The sequence below is a fragment of the Schistocerca serialis genome, chromosome 10 (assembly GCF_023864345.2).
Source record: "Schistocerca serialis cubense isolate TAMUIC-IGC-003099 chromosome 10, iqSchSeri2.2, whole genome shotgun sequence".
Classification (NCBI taxonomy): domain Eukaryota; kingdom Metazoa; phylum Arthropoda; class Insecta; order Orthoptera; family Acrididae; genus Schistocerca; species Schistocerca serialis.
In genome coordinates this window covers 126,202,930-126,218,732 of record NC_064647.1, presented here as the reverse complement: position 1 = coordinate 126,218,732, position 15,803 = coordinate 126,202,930, and the positions used below count along the sequence as shown (strand labels likewise).

At 44.5% G+C, this 15,803-nt stretch overlaps 1 protein-coding gene across 1 annotated transcript in view; it reads right to left on the bottom strand.

Moving 5' to 3' along the window:
* Positions 1-6,416: 6,416 nt before the first annotated feature.
* The window catches only part of LOC126424597 (elastin-like), a 48,238-nt gene continuing 38,851 nt past the window's right edge, over positions 6,417-15,803 (bottom strand). The window contains exons 4-5 of the mRNA XM_050087337.1: positions 6,841-7,990; positions 6,417-6,677 (exon numbers count right to left, since the gene is read on the bottom strand). Of these exons, the coding sequence (XP_049943294.1) occupies positions 6,622-6,677; positions 6,841-7,990 (1,206 nt within the window). The 3' untranslated portion in view covers positions 6,417-6,621. The remainder of the gene's footprint in view (positions 6,678-6,840; positions 7,991-15,803) is intronic.

Sequence of the window (15,803 nt, the reverse complement as noted above, 5' to 3'; positions counted from 1 at the left end):
TGCAGTCCTGATTGTGGCGCTTACCTGCACGGCGCCAAAAACGCATACGACCATCATTGGCACCAAGGCAGAAGCGACTCTCATCGCTGAAGACGACACGTCTCCATTCGTCCCTCCATTCACGCCTGTCGCGACACCACTGGAGGCGGGCTGCACGATGTTGGGGCGTGAGCGGAAGACGGCCTAACGGTGTGCGGGACCGTAGCCCAGCTTCATGGAGACGGTTGCGAATGGTCCTCGCCGATACCCCAGGAGCAACAGTGTCCCTAATTTGCTGGGAAGTGGCGGTGCGGTCCCCTACGGCACTGCGTAGGATCCTACGGTCTTGGCGTGCATCCGTGCGTCGCTGCGGTCCAGTCCCAGGTCGACGGGCACGTGCACCTTCCGCCGACCACTGGCGACAACATCGATGTACTGTGGAGACCTCACGCCCCACGTGTTGAGCAATTCGGCGGTACGTCCACCCGGCCTCCCGCATGCCCACTATACGCCCTCGCTCAAAGTCCGTCAACTGCACATACGGTTCACGTCCACGCTGTCGCGGCATGCTACCAGTGTTAAAGACTGCGATGGAGCTCCGTATGCCACGGCAAACTGGCTGACACTGACGGCGGCGGTGCACAAATGCTGCGCAGCTAGCGCCATTCGACGGCCAACACCGCGGTTCCTGGTGTGTCCGCTGTGCCGTGCGTGTGATCATTGCTTGTACAGCCCTCTCGCAGTGTCCGGAGCAAGTATGGGGGGTCTGACACACCGGTGTCAATGTGTTCTTTTTTCCATTTCCAGGAGTGTATCTAACTACTCATACAGATAAAACACAGCAGTTACTAAACTGAATGGTTTATTGCAATGGCTGTAACAGCACGTTCGTAATAAAACTTTTTGCTTGATTTCTAAAACAATTCGTAATGAAGAGTTGTGAAAATAGTTGACAAAGTCAATCGTTTACACTGGTGTTAATTCAATAGTCTCAGAAAGTGAACGTAAGTGAGTAACCGCACTTCACAAGTAATTATCATTTAGCTGGATTACTAGTGTGACATCGGTCTTCAATGGCAGATAAATAATTCCATATCATTCCACGTTCATTTTACTGCAAAGTTAGGTTAATTATTACATAGTGGCACATCTCTTCCTGTAGTGTCTCCATACAAACTCACGTTCTACATATTCCTCTATACGTATTCCGTCGATCATCATGTCCTGCTTACAGTTACACACACAACATACGTCAGTGCCACAATGAACCGACCGCCACAGTCCACTAATCCGAAAGTTATGACAAAGAAAGACTCTGTCCGTGGTGTGTAAAGGTTTCCGTCGTTGTGGCTGGAATTCAGTTCCGGCGAGGCAGTGCACTAGCATTAACTCACTGAAGATGGCGACCAACTGGTCCGCAGAAATATTGTGTCTGGACCACGACATGATACGGCTGCAAACCCGTGAAGAAAATCAAAAGAAAGACTCCACCTAGCTAGTGCAACTCTCTTATAAGCAGAATAAATGCTACAAATGCACTACTGGCCATTAAAATTGCTACACCAAGAAGAAATGCAGATGATAAACGGGTATTCATTGGACAAATATATAATACTAGAACTGCAATATGATAACGTTTTCACGCAATTTGGGTAAATAGATCCTGAGAAATCAGTACCCAGAACAACCACCTTTGGCCGTAATAACGGCATTGATATGCCTGGGCATTCAGTCAAACAGAGCTTGGATGGCGTGTACAGGTACAGGTGCCCATGTAGCTTCAACACGAAGCCACAGTTCATCAAGAGTAAAGACTGGCGTATTGTGGCAAGCCAGTTGCTCAGCCACCATTGACCAGACGTTTTCAATTGGTGATACGTTTTCAATAGGAGTGCTCTGGAGAATGTGCTGGCCAGGGCAGAAATCGAACATTTTCTGTATCCAGAAAGGCCCGTACAGGACCTGCAACATGCGGTCGTGCATTATCCTGCTGAAATGTAGGGTTTCTCAGGGATCGAATGAAGGGTAGAGCCACTGGTCGTAACACATCTGAAATATAACGTCCACTGTTGAAAGTGCCGTCAGTGCGAACAAGAGGTGACCGAGACGTGTAACCAATGGCACCCCATACCATCACGCCAGGTGATAAGCCAGTATGGCGATGACGAATACACGCTTCCATTGTGCGTTCACCGCGATGTCGCCAACACGGATGCGACCATCATGATGCTGTAAACAGAACGTGGATTCATCCGAAAAAATGACGTTTTGTCATTCGTGCACCCAGGTTCGTCGTCGAGTACACCATCGCAGGCGTTCCTGTCAGTGATGCAGCGTCAAGGGTAACCACAGCCATGTTCTCCGACCTGATAGTCCATGCTGCTGCAAACGTCGTCGAACTGTTCGTGTAGATGGTTGTTGTCTTGCAAACGTCCCCATCTGTTACTCAGGGATCGAGACGTGGCTGCACGATCCGTTACAGCCATGCGGATAAGATGCCTGTCATCTCGACTGCTAGTGATACGAGGCCGTTGGGATCCAGCACGGCGTTCCGTATTACCCTCCTGAACCCACCGATTCCATATTCTGCTAACAGTCATTGGATCTCGACCAACGCGAACAGCAATGTCGCGATACGATAAACCGCAATCGCGATAGGCTACACTCCGACCTTTATCAAAGTCGGAAACGTGATGGTACGCATTTCTCCTCCTTACACGAGGCATCACAACAACGTTTCAGCAGGCTACGGCGGTCAACTGCTGTTTGTGTATGAGAAGTCGGTTGGAAACTTTCCTCATGTCAGCACGTTGTAGGTGTCGCCACCGGCGCCAACCTTGTGTGAATGCTCTGAAAAGCTAATCATCTGCGTTGTTTAGCAATTTTAATGGCCAGTAGTGTACTTTGTTTCTTGTTAATACACATTTTACTTTAATGTAAAGCTTAACTTTTGAAATAATTGATTACACAAACAATGTTATCTGCAAATACTAAAGTGCCCAAACAGAAACGCCAATATTTGTGGATACAGTTTCTTACGCAACTAACAGACGGCGTTCCTGGTTACGGTTACACAGAACAGGGGCTCATATTTCGGAATATTTCAGACCGGATTACGCATTGAAATTAATAAACTCACAAATAATCTTTATCCTGTGCTTCTAATGTTATGCAACTGACTTTAAGTGTCGTTACAAGGCGACTGCATTCAGACGTTTATCAGTCAATATATAGCATATAACTTCTGTTTGTTGTACCACGCCATCCCCTACCCCTTCGTTTTCGTCCCCCCCCCCTCCCTTCCCTCTTTTCTTTCCCATCATCTGCCCAGGTTCCCCCCGTCTGCTCTCTGCTGTGGTGTGCCACATTTTTGACAACTTTTTAGTGCAGTATTCAAGTGAACGTTCAGTGTTGTTCGTCATTCCAAAGTGTTGCGAACAGAAATCATGCTGTCGCTGGGTGAGAATTTTATATCTCTTGCGAACAGAAACCAGACTGTCGCCGTCTTTTTTTAATTGTCTGTCTATTATTGTACCTGTCTGCTTCATATGTATTTTATTAGCATCATCAACCCTTTGTTCTATGTTTTAAGTCCCACAATTTTCCGCCATGTTACCATTTAAGTCTCCGATTTTATCGCCTATTTTTATTATTTATTATCTTCATCTTTGTAAAACAAAGCCGGTAGGCTGAAGAGCGGCGTAGTAAGCTACTGCCAGCTCGCCCCCTTTGGGGGGAATCGAAACTCAATAAAGAAAAAAAATACCACGCCAATAAGTGTTAAGAAGTGAAATTTATTTCAATCAAGGTACATAATATGAGTATTTAACGATTTCAAGGCAGTTTGTTTGCTAACGTACGTGGATTTTTCAAAGTTAGAATGATTTTTTTTTTAGTTGTGTGTTTACCGAAAGGTAGTGTCGGAGTTTGAGACCATTAAATTCGAAGCGAATAGCACTTGGAAGCGTAATTAGGGGAGATGGCACTACAGACGCGCTTTTCACTGCTTCGAAGCCAGCCACCATGTTAGCAGCAGACTGCTTTTTACGATTGCTTCTTGTTCTTAATACACAATTTGAGACAGGAGGAAAGGTACATGCTTTAAGGGGTGATAGATTAGTGATCCTGAACGAAAAAATTCATGTGGACGTATGCCATATTCCGAATGGTTTCCCAGATAGAGTACATTTAATATCACTTTTGTTAGTTTTTCATGAACAACTAGAAAACCGCACTCTCCAGGGAAAATGTGTTGCGGTACAAAATTAAACTACAATTTCCTATAAAGAAGATCCTATTCACTTTTTTCTCTAGAACTAATGGTTTGTGCGAAGAGAACGCGAGAATGTTGACAACCTCTCTCGACGCGCATGGTTGGCTCTGAGCACTATGGGACTTAACGTCTGAGGTCATCAGTCCCCTAGAACTTAGAACTACTTAAACCTAACTAACCTAAGGACATCACACACATCCATGCCCGAGTAAGGACCGTAGTGGTCGCGCGGTTCCAGACTCTAACGCCTAGAACCGCTCGGCTATCCCCGACCGGCGACGCGCATGCGATGTAGGTTACGTAGTTTTGTAGGCCAATTTGAGGTAGCATATTGAGGTAGCAAGTTGAGACGAACAGTTTGATACGGGACATTTGTGGTCTATCGTCGAGAAACTACCTCAAATTGGCCTACAAAAACTACGTAACCTACAGCGCATGCGCGTCGATAGAGTTTGTTAACATTCTCGCGCTCTCTTCGCACAAACCATTAGTTGTAGAGAAAAAAATGAATAACACCCTTTTTGTAGGAAATTTAAGACAGTTTAATTTTCTACTACGACACGTTTTCGCTGGACGGTGCAGGTTTCGAGTTATTCACGAAAAACGTACAAAAGTGATATTAAATGTGCTCCATCTCGGAAACCATGCGGAATAGGGCATACGTCCACATTAAGTTTTTTTTTTTCAGAAACGCTAATACTATCAACCCTCAAAGCATGTACCTTTCCTCCTGACTCACCCTGTATGTCGTGTCAACGCAACAGTTGTTTGATATGGTAACTATTACAGTGCTTTCGTGAATAACACAATGTCAGGGATTCATTTCCGACTTTTTTCTGGTCTTAAAGACGTATTTGATCCAGTAATACGACGCATTTAGCCTTGTTAATTTCACTTTAGTTTTCTTCGAATAGCCAAGAAGCGAAGTAGTTGCTGTGAAAAGCTACTTCCATAATCCAACATTGTCTTTAACACGGAACAACCAAATTAGTGCTGCGTCTGCGTCCCCTTCCGGAAAATTTTGAGAATATATTTTTCTTTATCTTGACGAACACCAATATTTATGAGTCACAGCGTTCAACCAGAGAGCTCTTTGAGCTATACTGACAGGAAATCTAAAGTCAAATCACAGATATAAAACCACTACAGTAAAAGTAACCAGCGCAACAAAAATTCACGTATATGAAAGAAAGCATCGCTTGAACGAGCATACTTACGAATGAAATGTGATTTCCTTACACTTAAAATCGGAACACACTGTTGGGACCCCAAACAGTAGTGACTTCTGTTCACGGTGTACCGTGATGTGGTTGGTTACTACACGAGCTGATGCGGATAGAGGCTATTTTAACGTGGGACTTTTTGATGAAGTCTTCCAGGAAAACTCACCCACTATAGGTCTAGAAGGCTTGATGAAGAAGTATATCGTCGAAATCGGTTCCCAAGAAGTTGATCTTGAAATTACAGCTGACGGTAGTGTTGAAAACTGTAATATTGCTGTATATTGATAATTGTTACTTATGGACCGTCTGACAGGAACTGAATAAAACACAACAACAATAATAGGAAATACCAACCACCAGAACTGTTTATAACCTATAGGTACAGTGACAAAAATGTAAATTAAATAGCTAACATATATACCTGTTCCAGGCCACTGATGATGCCTTGCAGAAAATAAAGGCGAAACGCGTTTGGCACTAAAATTGTGTTACGCAGTTGTTGTCAGACGGTCCATAAGTAAAAATTATCAATATTCCATAATATTACGCACAACTGAGGAAGACAGGACTAAAAAAGTTGAAGATGTAATATTGCTATCTGCTGTGGTCCTCTGCTCCTACTTGACAAAACTTCTGTTTGCGGCTTCACCTTGTGTGGTTACTTACTGTTTTAAAAGTAGTTAGTGTCATTGTGTCGGACAGTATATTATTCTTTCAGTAACAGTTAGTATGATTGTGTTGGACAACACATTATTTTTTCAGTAACAAGTTTGAAAAGCACACTATGTGGATAAAGGCGTTAGAGCAATGAAAGGAAATATATACAAAGATTCAATAAAAAAATATATATTTATTCAGTCATAGAACAACACACTGATTGATTTTTAATACAAAAAAAGTGTAAAATGTCTAAAATACAGAAGAATTTGATTGTGCTAAGAAAACGTATACATATGAGAATAGCGTGGAGATGACATGATCACACATAATGAGTACATGTAATAATGGGGCTAAGGAAACAGCCGCAAGAATTGACATTCGTTATCCGTAATTGGTATCACAGCACGATTTTAGTAAAAGAAAGCTGCTTCCATCTGTTTCTGAGATCTGAAGCCCTTTCCTACGACCGACTGTCAATTCTCTCTGTCACTGTTTGTGAAGGATGGGATCGGGCCAATGGAGACTACTAAGTAGCTTTGATACTACAGGCGGTTCGATGGTGATGGGGAGGATGAAGTGGAACAACCTGGATGACACTCAACTGTGAGACTGCAGCTCGGCCAGCACCTTACCAGACCTTAGCATGGCTGCTGTAGCCACCACCATATCCATAGCCACCGGACAGGCCGCTTGAGAGGCTTCCACCGCTGATGCTGCTACCGATGCCAGAGGAGATTACCCCTCCAGATCCGTAGCCACCACCGTATCCACCGCCGTAGCCGTAAGAGCCTCCGTATCCACCGCCGTAGCCGTAAGAGCCTCCGTATCCACCGCCGTATGCACCACCGTATCCACCACCCAGGGAACTACCAGACGCGATGATTCCACTGGAGATGCCAGATGATACAGCTCCACCGATGAGGCCAGCAGATCCTATTCCAGAACCACCGGCGAAGGATCCTCCAGAAGCGATTCCACTTCCGAGGCCAACAGAGGAGACTCCAGTCGATACAGGAACAGGGACTGGTACAGGTCGCGGTTCAGGGACAGTCACAGGGTACGGCTGAGGGACACCGACTGGAACTGGGTGCGGCACTCGCACGGGGTACGGCTGGGGCACAGGGACAGGGACGGGACGTGAGATGGGAACTGGAACTGGACGGCTCACTGGAACGGGGACTGGTCGGCTGACTGGAACGGGCACTGGGTGGGGCACGTGGACGGGGTACGGATGGGGGACAGGTACAGGACGGCTGACTGGAACTGGAACGGGCTGGGGAACAGGGACTGGGCGATCTACTGGAACAGGCACGGGCTGAGGTTCAGGAACTGCAACGGTCTGGACGACCGTCTGGGTCGGAGCGACTGCTACAGCCCCCACACCTGACCCGATGCCGATTCCGGCACCACCGAGGCCACCTCCAAAAGAACCGATGCCTGCCCCACCTGATGCAAGACCAATGGACCCTCCACCGATCCCACCAGCACCTCCACTGAGGCCAATGCCGCCAGAGCTCAATCCGATACCACCACCGTATCCATATCCGCCGCTGATTCCTCCATATCCGCCGCTGATTCCTCCGTAGCCACCGCTGATTCCTCCGTAGCCACCGCTGATTCCTCCGTAGCCACCGCTGATTCCTCCATAGCCGCTACTGATGCCGCCACCGTAGCCATAGCTGCCTCCGTAACCACCGCCAAGGGCTCCACCGTAGCCGTAGCCTCCGCCGATGCCGCCTCCCCCGATACCGCCGAGTCCTCCGTAAAGAATACCACGCTTGTCCTTCTTTGGGGTGTCCTTCTTTGCAGCATCCTCAGCTATGGCCGATGCCAGAAGCACGGCTGTGAGGTACACCTACAACCAAAAAGGAAACAGTGTCATGCAACATGTCGAATGAAACCTGTCATTGCCATCCTTAAACGAAGCCACAGTTCCGCAGAGGCTACATATTATTTGAATAATATACGTTATACGCCACTATTGGCCAATTTTAATGTAAGAAAAGAAAAGTCTCAAATGGCTCTGAGCACTATGGGATTGAACTTCTGGAGTCATCAGTCCCCTAGAACTTAGAACTACTTAAACCTAACTAACCTAAGGACACCACACACATCCATGCCCAAGGCAGGATACCAACCTGCAACCGTAGCGGTCGCACGGTTCCAGACTGTAGCGCCTAGAAACCGCTCGGCCACTCCGGCCAGCTTAATGGAAGATTCATTTCAAAGTGCACATGTACACATTTTCCTAACATGAAATTTTGGAAGATCGTACATGAAGTCAAAAATAAGAGAAAATACTATGACGTATTCCAAATGCGTCACTAATTTAACTGAATATAAATTTCCAGAATGAGATTTTCAGTCTGCAGCGGAGTTTGCGCTGATATGAAACTTCCTGTCAGATTAAAACATTGTGCCGAAGCGAGACTCGAACTCGGGACCTTTGCCTTTCACGGGCAAGTGGTCTACCAACTGAGCTACCGAAGCACGACTCACGCCCTCTCCTCACAGCTGTACTTCTGCCAGTAGGTCCCTAGTTCAAGTCTCGATCCCGCACACTGTTTTAATCTGCCAGGATGTTTGAATATAAGTTGTGTTACAAAACACAGTGTCATTGCCAGTCTGAACACACAGGTGCGCATGGTACACAGTTCGTTTGGAAATAGGTGTGAACATGTAACCTCGTATTGTGTTCAGCAGTGTGGTTTATACTCAGATAGATAATTTACTTAGGAGACGCATCTTGATTTTCTGTTTAATTTTGACTTAGTCTGCGTTTTACAAGTAGGATTTGTACGATCACATATACATGGACATTTGTACAGGTTAATTATGCTAAATTTTTGAAACGCGGCGAGTAAAGTGTCTTATTCGAAGAATATGTTTGATGGCTATTTTAATTGAAGCATAGGGAAACCCATTTACATTAGCCTACTGTTCTGTGAGTTATTAGCTTTCCAAGTTACTCCTTACTTTATTGTTAATATACGCATTACGAAGATTCTAACTGTATCATGCATTTAATTTTGTTGTCTCATATCTGAGAGCTCATTCCCGATTTATTCGAAGCATTATTGGCTTAGAAGAGTTTCGTAGATCAAGTCCCATTACGACGTAAGATGGTTTCAATAACTATAAGAAGACGCAATTATAACCAGCTTTGTAGAGCACAAAACATGGGTGGCGGGGGAAGTTAAAAATGAGGTGATTAGAAGCTTTGAAACTTCATATGACAGCAGATTGTTTAAGAACCAATGAGTTGATCTAGCTACGAATGAAGAAGTCTTGTACGATTCCACGAGAAGAAATTACTTCCAAAAAATTAGGAAATGAACATAGAAAATGTTCGAGCAAATATTACGACACGAGTGAACGCTCGATTGCACTGATTAGTGAAAAGACAATGAGATTCATAAAGATGGAATTGTCTCTATATCGGTCATCTGACACGAAAAGAAGGTGATTATGTAGATACTGTACTCAATGCATTCATTCCTGTTATATTTAGCATTTACTTAACCCATGTTACCCATTTCACTTTCCTAGAGTTATCGGGTTTTAAATCACGGCTGTGAAAGGTCGAAAGGGGCTATAAAGACAGTTAGGACCATTAAGGAAGTCTCAGTTGGCCCATTATGGACAGGGGACATCGTCTGGTCCCAGTGTAACTTTAGACTTTATTTTATTTTATTTTGAAGGCTATCAGTTCCAGCATTTCATTATTCCGTCTTCAGCCCCATGTGAATCTCTTCAAATACACGAAAATGTCATGTACAAATCACTGGATGTCGTGACTTTAACCGATACATCACGATGCCATCAAGTATTCGAATGAAGCACTAGTGAAGCGCTATTGAATTCACGCATCCAGTGATTTATGGCTGTGCACGGCATTTTCGTTTATTTGGAGAGGTTCATGTGAGGCCTGAAGATAGCATAATGAACTGCTGAAATTGGTAGCCTTGAAAATAAAATAAAATAGCATCTTCAGTTGCACGGCTGTTGGCGGATTTCACTGACACTGACAACTGAAGAAATCGTTCAAATGAAAAGTTTCTGTTGGTTATACTGTGTTCAGCATCAAGGATTTCTCTCATATTGTTCTCACTGTAACTACAACGTCTCGTGGCGCTCAGTTTGGTGAAAGAGTTTCGATTTGACATCGCTTCATCTGTCTACTTCTCAGTTTCGTAGGCTATTTATTCAAGCAGCTCCTGATTTAGCAGAATTCCCTTATTGCATACAGATACCAGATGCCCACCGGGAATGGAAACCATTATCTCCACATTAGTAGCTACACAATTATTTTTTAAATTAGCGTGGGAGAGAGTGGGAGGCGGGTTAATTTGCCCTTTACACCCCTTATAAAGCAACCTTTTACTCGTAAATTTCATCGGCATAGATTTCTTCACCAATTCTTCCTGTCATTATTGGATTATTAGTAATTTTCCAGGAGTTTTTAAATAAACTATGAGTGAACTTGTTAATTTTTTAAGTTTTCTCCCTATATGATGTCGCAAATTTTTTGTGACTTCTTCCGCTCTTAATCTTTTGAAGCAAATGGAGCTTTGTGCTTCATTGATGCCTGACTTCGTATAATTTTTCCAGGCTATGGATGCAGGCGTTCTGTTATACAACTAATGTCCGACGACAACAGAGAGAAATTACCAAGTAAACCAGATAGGGCAGGTCTACCACACTGCACCATCCAGTAGGCCTTGCCACATGGTAGCAGGTACATTATTGTCTCAACAATGCTGTGCCAGACCTTTTGCCGTGTGTTTGATACTCATTTCTGTTGGGATTGTTATGAACATAGCACTGACCGGTTTTTCCATTTTCTACAATAATACAACAATTCAAAGCATTGTATATTTTAGGAATAAAATTGTCCGTTTCATTTTTTTTAATAAAGTTTCATTGAAAAACCAAAAAAAATTTTTTGTGCTAATCGTATGGCTACCTGTTATTTCGGTTCCTTACTTGGTAACTTTATATCGAAAAATAACGGCTATTCACAACTAAAACAGGTCATCAGTTTAAACTGGTCGGTTTCTACCATCCCTACAGTACTAAGAGACCGCGAGAACGTTGTGGCGTTGCTCAGTTTCACTCCCACAGCTGACACTTTCAGAGTTTCATTGGTGCGTGTACTGATCCGTGAGGGACGTCACAGACTTACCAGCGCAGTCGTCCTCATGCTGCTTGCGTGCTGTGGATGCTGCGAGAGGAGGCAACTGATGCCGTCTCAAACGCGACCCCCGCTATATATACCCAAGAACGCGTGCTGCCGCCAGACCAGCTGTCGGGTCGCGTCCCTGGAGAAAGGGAAGAGCCGGCCAGCCGCAGCCCACTCGGGCCAGAACAGCCCCGCCCGGTCCCCCGACGGCCGCTACCGGAACTGCACGAGATGCGCGCCAAACTGGATGCGCCGGGCTGCCCGGCACTCGGCAAGAAGGTCACCCGGGCTACGCAGGCACCGGTTCGGGTCTAGGGTCGTCTCTGCAGGGAAAACGTCCAAGTAGAAATCGAAGGACAGAGGAAAAAAAATTTCGCTGCTGAGAGTCAATTTATTTATCAGTCTTCGTCTTCTACAATGTTTAAGGTCGTTCCACTTAGAAACGGAGATAAGAGCAAAGTCGAAATGATGTAGAAGGTAAACATAAATCCTGTTCCTTACTGCAAAAAAAAAAAAAAAAAAAAAAAAAAGTAAGGAACAATGTTAGATACAGCTATGCCCTTAGTTGGTTCAAATGGTTCTGAGCACTATGGGACTCAACTGCTGAGATCATTAGTCCCCTAGAACTTAGAACTAGTTAAACCTAACTAACCTAAGGACATCACAAACATCCATGCCCGAGGCAGGATTCGAACCTGCGACCGTAGCGGTCTTGCGGTTCCAGACTGCAGTGCCTTTAACCGCACGGCCACTTCGGCCGGCCTTATGCCCTTAGTTGCAAGTGCTTGCTTAACACTTAACTGGCGGCAGCTGTCATGAATTTTTTTCGAAATAGATTTTATGTCGCTGTTAAACAGAAGAGAGTGAAAGAGAATTCACAAAAATTTTACAACTAAAAAAAAAAAATTCTCGGGTGTCCATTACAACGGACACCGCGTCTTGGTGGCGTATAAGTAAGCGCTAGAAAGAAGCTGAAGATGTAGTAGTTTACATAACTAAATACACTCTTATTAGGCAGATTTCACTTATATGAACACTAAATATACTGCTGTGTTGGCACAAGAGCCAACACCGTGTTACTAGAGGAGGCCGAAATGCACGCGTTTTAGCTCACGCAGGCTGGTGTGAGGCGGGAAGAACTATACTGGCATGAGGTCTGGAACATGACAAGGAATTAGAATTCAGAAAGCGGACGTAATTAGTATGATACTTAACTTTAATCCACTAATGATGAACGTCTTTCTTGTCGGTACATGATGCACAATATTATCTGTTCAGAATAGTAACTGAATATGGCGCCTTGCTAGGTCGTAACAAATGACGTAGCTGAAGGATATGCTAAACTGTCGTCTAGGCAAATGCGTATGTAGACAGTGAACCATCGCTAGCAAAGTCGGATGTACAACTGGAGAGTCTCTCTAGACTAGACCTGCCGTGTGGCGGCGATCGGTCTGCAAATCACTGATAGTGGCGACACGCGGGTCCGATGTATACTAACGGACCGCGGCGATTTAAAGGCTACCACCTAGCAAGTGTGGTGTCTGGCGGTGACACCACATATACATTTTAAAAGAATGGCCACATGCAAGTAGGATTCGCGCACTGAGGGTTCCGTACAAAGTTAGCTATGTACACTGAAGAACCAAAGGAACTGGTGCAACTGCCTAATATCGTGTAGGGCACCCGCGAGCACGCAGAAATGCCACAACACGACGTGACATGGACAGTGGAAGTAGTGCTGGAGGGAATTGAGGCCATGAATCCTGCAGGGCTACCGGCCGGTGTGGCCAAGAGGTTCTAGGCGCTTCAGTCTGGAACCGCGCGACCGCTACGGTCACAGGTTCGAATCCTGCCTCGGGCATGGATGTGTGTGATGTCCTTAGGTTAGTTAGGTTTAAGTAGTTCTAAGTTCTAGGGGACTGATGACCTCAGATGTTAAGTCCCATAGTGCTCAGGGCCATTTTTGAGCCTGCAGGGCTGTTCATAAAACCGTAATAGTATGAGCGGGTGGAGATCTCTTCTCAACAGCACGCTGCAACGTATCCCAGATATGCTCAATAATGTTCATATCTGGGGAGAATGGTGGCCAACGGTAGTGTTTAAACTCAGAAGAGTATTCCTGGAGACAGTCTGTAGCAGTTCTGAACGTGTGAGGTGTCGCATTGTCCTGCTGGACTTGCCCAAGTCCGTCGGAATGCACAATGGACATGAATCGATGTAGGTGAGCAGACAGAAAGCTTACGTACATGTCATCTGTCAGAGTAGCGTCTAGACGTATCAGGGATCCCAAACACTCCAACTACACTCGTCCAACACCATTACAGAGCCTCCACCCTGACGAGCAGGGTCTATGGATTCATGAGTTCGTCCCCAGTCGATCCGCTCGATACAATTTGAAACGAGACTGGTGCGACCAGGCAACATGTTTCCAGTCATCAACAATACAATGTCAGTGTTGACGTGCTCGGGCGAGGCGTAAAGCCTTGTCTTGTGCAGTCAACAACACGAGTGGACCTTCGGCTCCGAAATCACTTACGATGATGTTTCGTTGAATAGTTCGCAGGCTGACACTTGTTGATGGCGCAGCACTGAAATATGAAGAAATTTCCGGAAAGATTTCACTTCTGTCATGTTGAACGATTTTCCTCAGCGTCGTTGGTCCCGTTCTTGCAGGATCTTTTTCCGGTCGGAGATTTCATGTTTTACCGGACTCCTGATATTCACGGTACACTCGTGAAAACATCGTACGGCAAAATGCCCACTCCATCGCTACCTCGGAGATGCTGTGTCCCATCGCTCGTGCGCCGACTATAGCACCACGTTGAAGCGGATTTAAATTTTGAAAACCTGCCACTGTGGCAGCAGTAACCGATCTAACAACTGCGCCAGACACTTGTCTTAGATAGGCGTTGCCGACCGCAGCGCCGTATTCTGCCTGTTTAGGTATCTTTGTATTTGAATACGTATGCCTATACCAGTTTCTTTGGCGCTTCAGTGTAGGTAGAGAGTTCATTCATTCTGGTTATCGAATGTCTCGGCGTTTCTTGCCTATTACAAACTTACTGGTAAGTTATCGGGCCCAGGCATTTCAAGATTTTCGAGAATGTTTAAATTTCAATTTTCTTATCTTTACTTGAACTGTGAAAACTTTCTGCTTGTCGAATTTAATGATTGTACTTCAAGCGTAAGTAACGTATAGGTTCTAATGAGTGAGTTTTCGAGTAACAAAATAAGTGACATAAACGTCCGTTTTTTTTTATTGCGCTGACTTAGAAGCCTAACGTTTTTACACGACCAAATGACTATAGTTTCACAAGCTGTGACATGGTCACGAAAGAAACAGTGACCCGAATATAGAATAAATTTGCTTTACTTCACGTCTATGGTAACAAATTTTTTTGTCATCAGACTACCGATTTCGGTCTATAATGAACGTCTTCAGATCTGTTTTAAAAATGTTTTTATAAAACAGATCTGAAGATGTTCATTACAGACCGAAACCAGTAGTCTGACGCCAAAAAATTTTGTGACCATACATGTGGAGTAAAGGAAACTTAAACGACTATAGACTTCAGTATATAATTTCAACTTCATACGTCTAACCGGTCCTGAGAAAAAGTGACGGATTGACAGACAGTCTGACGACAAATGATAAAATATTTTTTCGTGTGATATAATCACAAATTGACAATTTCGGATTTTTTTCCTTTGATTGTGGTGCTTCTCGTCAAATTTTGCGATACTACGTCAACGCCAAGTACCCTGAGTGCGAGTATCCAAATATGTGATCCAAATGGTCATAACTTTCGCGTGAGTGGATTTACAAGATTCTTTTATGGGTTTCCGTGCCGTAATAGGTAAAAACGGACCCTTTATGATCGCTTTGTCAGCTTTCAGTCCGTCTGCCCGACAGTTAAAAACACTTTTTCTCGGGAACTGGTAGACACATCAAGTTGAAATTTTCGTCACAAACTAAGGTCTGTTGTCCCTCGCCGGTATAAAATGTTGAAGCTTCTATGCCAATGCAATTAAAAGATACAGCCATTTATGTCACATATTTTATTACACGCAACCACACTCACCGAAACACTTGACCTATAATCAAGACATTTGGCAAGAATCAAGTCTTCGCAGTACAACCTAAAGAAAAAAATTCAAAAACTGTAAATTTGTAATCATATCTCACAAAATTTATTGTCATTTTTTGTAAGACCCTCTGTTCGTCCGTATGTTAAGACCTCTTCACGTAGGAAGGAGTAGAGGTATCAAGTTTGAGTATATGTCACACCACAGGTCTACAGGCCCTTGGCGGTGTAATAACTGTAAGCGTCGAAGGCAAGGCAATCAAAAGGTGCGGTCATTTATATCAATTTATGTCACACATTTGATACTCGAAATCTCATTCGTCAAAACCTGTGGGATACTGCCCTTTGATGTACAATGTTGAAATTTGGCAAGAAGTAAGGTATTACAATACAAGTATCGG